This window comes from Fibroporia radiculosa (genome assembly GCF_000313525.1).
Source record: "Fibroporia radiculosa TFFH 294 genomic supercontigs, scaffold4698, whole genome shotgun sequence".
In the NCBI taxonomy this organism is placed as follows: Eukaryota; Fungi; Basidiomycota; class Agaricomycetes; order Polyporales; family Fibroporiaceae; genus Fibroporia; species Fibroporia radiculosa.
Window position 1 is genome coordinate 1 of NW_012133717.1, and position 5,685 is coordinate 5,685.

General features: G+C 48.0%; 1 protein-coding gene across 1 annotated transcript; it reads left to right on the top strand.

Moving 5' to 3' along the window:
* Positions 1 to 2,131: 2,131 nt before the first annotated feature.
* FIBRA_08903 (uncharacterized protein) lies at positions 2,132 to 4,222 on the top strand (the record flags this gene model as incomplete). Its single annotated transcript, XM_012330516.1, has 8 exons — positions 2,132 to 2,225; positions 2,279 to 2,431; positions 2,488 to 2,605; positions 2,655 to 2,743; positions 2,801 to 2,897; positions 2,954 to 3,233; positions 3,291 to 3,333; positions 4,014 to 4,222. 8 exons carry the CDS (start codon positions 2,132 to 2,134, stop codon positions 4,220 to 4,222), a joined length of 1,083 nt encoding a protein of 360 aa, XP_012185906.1.
* Between the last annotated feature and the right edge of the window lie 1,463 nt (positions 4,223 to 5,685).

Here is a 5,685-nt window from a genome sequence, read left to right on the forward strand (position 1 = left end):
TCTGGAGAAACAAGGCTGGAAGCTCTTCAAGGTATGCGCTCATTATTCGTCGAACCTCTCCGTGTTCTTATGAGACGTTGTCTCCTCGTCTACCAGGCGAACCACAAACTTGGATTTATCATCTGGGGAGGCATGTTTTGCGACTACGCTTATACGCTTATGGCCTGAAGTCATCGTGGTACGAACCTGGTATATCTCGGTAGATATAATGATACAGGATGTTTTCCGCATCGTCATTTGGTTGTGCCAGAGCATCAATGGCTTTTTGAGAAACAGCTGCGATCGAACTCCCCTCCTCTATAGATCCTAAATGGCCAGAATAGCTGTTACACTCATGTGAACCAATCTCATGCTATGTTGTATAGTTTTATCCAATTGGACTTCAGGAGCAGCAGGCTCAGTACTGGTGCGAACCTAGGGCCAATTGAAGGACCAATTGAAGGACTAGTAAGAGGCCTACAGTTGTATACAACTAGAACGAGCCAGGATATTGCCGAGATCATCTGTGCCCAAGGCAAAGAGACAGCTAAAGTTTGACACGCTTCCGGCGCCTGAGCTTGCACCGTGATTGGATCTCCGCTTGACCTCGGAATGGACGTGCAACGATAACTATACTCACCCAGTTTGTGATCGGTTTTCCCCCACTGACATTGAATACGCCATGGGCAAAATGCACGGGGAGTCATAGCTTGGGGAAATACTTGTTCAGACTCGATCAGAGAGAGGTATGTGCTGGCATTCATGGCCTGCCTCTCAAGGGACTGGTGCGAACAAGTTGTTGTAGGTTTGAGTGTCGTTGTTATCCTTGAGAACGCGGTAGATTCGCCCTTACTATAGCTAGGAACCCATGTGAGAGCGCGACAGGTGGCTATGTGAAGTCGTGTTCAAACATCAGGCTCGCTTTCGTTTATGTCCGAGAGGGAAGACGGAGATCAACCTGGACGACGCTAGGCCGAACTGTCGGGTCGTGAGTCAACGCAGTGTCTCAGCCTACCCGTATAATGCTTGACGTGCAGAGCTAATGTCGCCTCAACTGATCTCCTCTGGCACTCCAATATGTCTAGGTTCAGTAACGGTGGCGTAAGACGTACCGCCCAGCACTACATGACCATACTCTGGCCCATGGCCTTACGTGTTGTCACTCGAACACAGGAAAGAGTAGAGCTTTGTCCGATCCTGTATTCCATGTCCTATTGGTAATGAAGGTGCGGGAAATTGACGTCTATCTAGCTCGTGTTTTCGGATATGCTCCCCAAGTAGGTGAGTGGCTCCCCGACACGCTTCTGTTTTGACAGCGCTCTGGTGCTGCTTGGCCGCAACCGAAATCCAGTCCTCAGAAACATGTGGATCAAAACTCGGCACTGATGTCGGTATATAACTTCTACCCGTGGCATCATCTGATTGGGGCAGCTGCTAAGCTAACTTGCTCTTTTGTCCGCGATTACTTGTGTCAATAACTCGAGTACTTGTCGTTTCGGTTGTTTCCGAAAGTGTTGTGACTGAACACTTCCGCGAACAAGTAATATGACGGGTCTCGCATCTGGCATCTGGCCACTAGAATAGTTCTCATAGGTGCGTGTAGAAACTCAGGCTCTGGAAGAAATTTAATAGTTAATAATGTCGCAGCTTCTGTGATGTTAAAGCTGCGGAACAGTGGGCAATCTGTGCCCCATCACGCCACTATCAACTCGTCCGACATAGTAACAAGGTCGATGAAGCCACTCGACAAAACGCTCTTCGTTGAGTTTTGTTTATATGCCATTAACAGTGCTACTGAACGCTCCAAATCAAGAAACATAAGTACCTACATAAGTGCCTACAGCATCTAGTAATCCACACTTGCGCGAGCGATGCATACTAGATCTCCAAGTACTACCAAGAGACTTGGATGACATTTATCCAGATGAAGGCACATCAAATCGCGTTCAGTTTTGACAAACGTGATGGACATCCGATTCGCGGTTGGCAATTCCTGGCCGCTTTGTGACCGCTAGTCTGCAAGGCAGGATAAATTGACGCTAACGTATCCATTTTGGCGGTGTATAAAGCTTCTGTGCGTCGTATGCTCTATGCAAGTTGCTCACACCCCTCAGATTCACCTTCCCGCATGTCCACTTCCGCTAGCTCGGCCATGTCCCCCCGTCCTCCAGCTTGGAAGGGATACCTCTACCTGACAAGGCTTCATATGTGGCCTACCGGAACCATGGTAGTATTCTGGCCGAGTGGTATATACAATCCCATGAGACCACCTCGTTGAGCGCTGACAACTTTGAGACAGTATGGGCACTATCAATGTGCGCGTATTCGCTGAATCTGCCTCCAAAGGAGGTGGCCGTACAAACGCTCGCCTACCTCGTCGGAAGTACAATTCGACACAATGCTGGTTGCATCTGGAATGACATTTGTGATATGGACGTCGACGGTAAAGTTGGTATGTCCTTTCCACGTCACAAATTCATGATTAAAAGAATCTAACAATAGAAATAGAACGTACCAAGAGTCGGCCTCTCCCGTCTGGAATGATCTCTCTTCCAGCCGCGCTACTATTCTTCGTCGCTCATATGGCCGTCTGCATGTATATGCTCTCGTTCATGGGCCCACTAGCGTCTGTTGCCCATTTTGAAGATTCGATGCTTTAGCTCACGATGACATAGTTTCAAATTCGGCCTTGTGTGTCTGTTGACATTCGATTTGATATACCCTCTCACGAAGCGATTTACAAACTGGCCACAAGCATGGCTAGGTAAGCACACCGCTGCTCAGCAAGACACTTGACAGAAAATGGACTCACTATTTCTAGGACTTGGGATAGCATGGGGATTCCCTGTCGTTTGGGTCTCATACACAGACTCCGTGGACCTAAAAATTCTAGTTCCTGTTGTGCTTGGAATCATCTGGTAAGTATCTCATTAATCTCTTGCAATCTCGTGCTCTAATGCGCGTCCTTCTCAAGCTGGACCATTCACTTCGACACTGTCTATGCACGCCAAGACCGAGAGGAAGATGCCAAAGCTGGGGCGTACTCTTGCGCTATCTATTTTGGCGACTATATTCGACCCATCTTGACCTTCTTCACGATGGCATTCGTTACCTCACTTGCTTATGCAGGATACCTGAACGGACAGGGTCCCCTGTACTTCCTTATCACCGTAGCTGGAACTGCTCTCAATTTAATCTGGCAGTTGAGTAACCCCGAGCTGGAAACTGGCAAGCAGAGCAACAAACTATTCCAGGTATGGATCAACTTATCGGCCAGAATCGCCAGTGCTCATACCGACATTCCATGCCAGGCAAACCATAAACTTGGGTACATTATCTGGGGAGGCATGCTCTGTGACTACACCTATAAGCTGATGGCATGATATCGTATCCAATGGTTACCGCCCGTTTATGCATAACACCGCAGCTGTAATGTTCCTGAGTACGACGAGCTTTTTCCCGTTGTGCCCCTAGATTTAATTTAATAGACAGTAGACATTACCCATCTCTGATCTCTGTCGTGAACTCGGCCCTGGTATATAATCGCAGCCAAAGTCAATTGCTTATCAAAATTTGGGCCAGTTCGTAGATTCGGCAAGCGAGCAGCAATGTTGAGCGATGTGTCAGATTCGAAGGGTATTTGCACTGAGCTATTGAGGTTGTCTTCTAAGTACGAGAAGGTGCCCCTGTCGGAGTCCCACGCCCAATCCGTGCCTATGTAATGCGTTTTCTCCTCTCAGGCTCTTTGCCTGCACCGGCCGGTCGGGATGAGCTCACTGGGTTCACTGTACCTGGCCTCACGGCTCCTCCAAAAACAAATACAAGAGAGCGCTCAGAGAGGTACCAAGTGCCGCAGGCTGTGCATCAGAATCTGCTGTCTTGTCTCTTTTCAAATTCTTCGGGTCTATTCTCCAAATGTTGTCCCGTCTCCCACTGAGGAGCAGCCAACTGCGCGATCTGTCCATTCACAATACTAGTTGCAGCGTCCACCGCCCGAATTGCCCTGGTGCACGAGTACTCATAAACGCTGTCAGTCTCGCGTTCCGAGTCCATCAGACACGAGACGCAGCGAAGGGATTTGCTCGATGAGAAGCTCCGAGAACTGCTTCGCGATTTCGAAGCTCGGTTCAATGGCAACGGGCTCGAGGGTCGCACCTCTGATCCGTCTGCAAAATTTTATGTACTCAAGCCATCACCTCGGCGCCAGTATGGGAGCGACTTCTTCCCGGCCATCACAAGATGAGAAATATGACAAGTACGAAAGCTTCATATACTGTAAGCTCATGAGAGGAGGGATGCATAGAAATTGACTATACTCCAGAAACTGTGCAACTCCAATTGCAAGCAGTGCAAATGGGCCTTGGGTGAACCACATCCCTCTAAAAGGTATTATTGAGTTATGCATACACTGTGGTGCTTAGTTTTGGAGGATGTTTGGAAGATAAAACTCACCCCCCCCCTTTCTCCAGTTCCATTGGACCAGCTGCAGAATGTAAGGCTTTGCTCAAATGCCCATCCACAGCATAAACTTAGGTTGGGAGCCCAGTGATGCAACCTCAGGAAACCTAACCCTAACTCAGGGGGGTGTGAAGTAGAGGGTAAGTTCCTGTTTCTTGGGGAAGCTGATAGGGGTGAGGGCTTGTAGTTCTGATAGCTCACTCGAATGGTGATGGCTTCACTATATCTCTTGGGACAGTGTCACGAGACTGTTTCAGACCATCTGAACACTCCAACTTCTTTGTAGAAGCAGAGGGAAGATAAAGGAAACTGGCTTGACAACCCAAACACAAAGTGCAATTTGGTTGAGGATATTCAAGTCTTGTTTGAGGATCAGATGTAGGGGCAGAACTTTAGGGTACTTAGCTGTATGTGAGAGTGTACTTTGGGGGCATACTAGGTTCAGATGCAGTTCAACAGTCGTAGACGCAGTTCAGAGGATCATAGTCATAGTTCGTAGGGTATGCATAATACTTCAAATGAAGTTTGAAGTTGGACTGAGCTCTGCTGAGTGAGGGATGTGATTCTGCATGAGTCTTGCTACCAGGGGTCAAGTGCTACCTTACAATCATGCAAAACTACTCTTAAATATCCCTCATCCTGCCTGAACCACCTGAGTCATCGCCTCCACTGCCCCGACTGTGCCTAGTGATCCCAATACCCTCACTGGTACTAGCCTGATGCCTCCATCAGTTTCAACTCCCATTCTATGTGCTATGTCCTGCTAGTCTCAGAGACTCGATTGTTGTGAGTCTTGGCGCTGCAACCCAAGCACACCAACCTTAACAGGTCACCTGATAGCCCTGCATCGGGTGTCTTAGTCTCTTGATAATGGGGATTCTCCCTTGAAGCCAAGCTCCTGGAATAAGGCTGCCACTGAAAGATCCCAATTGGATCATAGTGAGGGTGTGATGTCTCAAATATACTGAAGAATGGGCTTTGCTCAAAGATGTTTTTGTCTTGAGGTATTGGAGGCTTTCCCAAAGGCAGACATTTCGAACACTTCGAATGTTGATTTTGGCTCAAAGCACACTCATACGCTATACAGGCCTATCACTGGCTCAGAACAGTGCAAATGATGAAGTTCTGTGAGTGCAGTTCCCAAAATCTGTGCTGTGTTCAGCAAATTTGGCTAGGCAGATGTTGAGCAAATAGTGAGATTTATCACAACACGCTTAGAGACTCACCTTTAGTGTTGTAGGAGTTGAA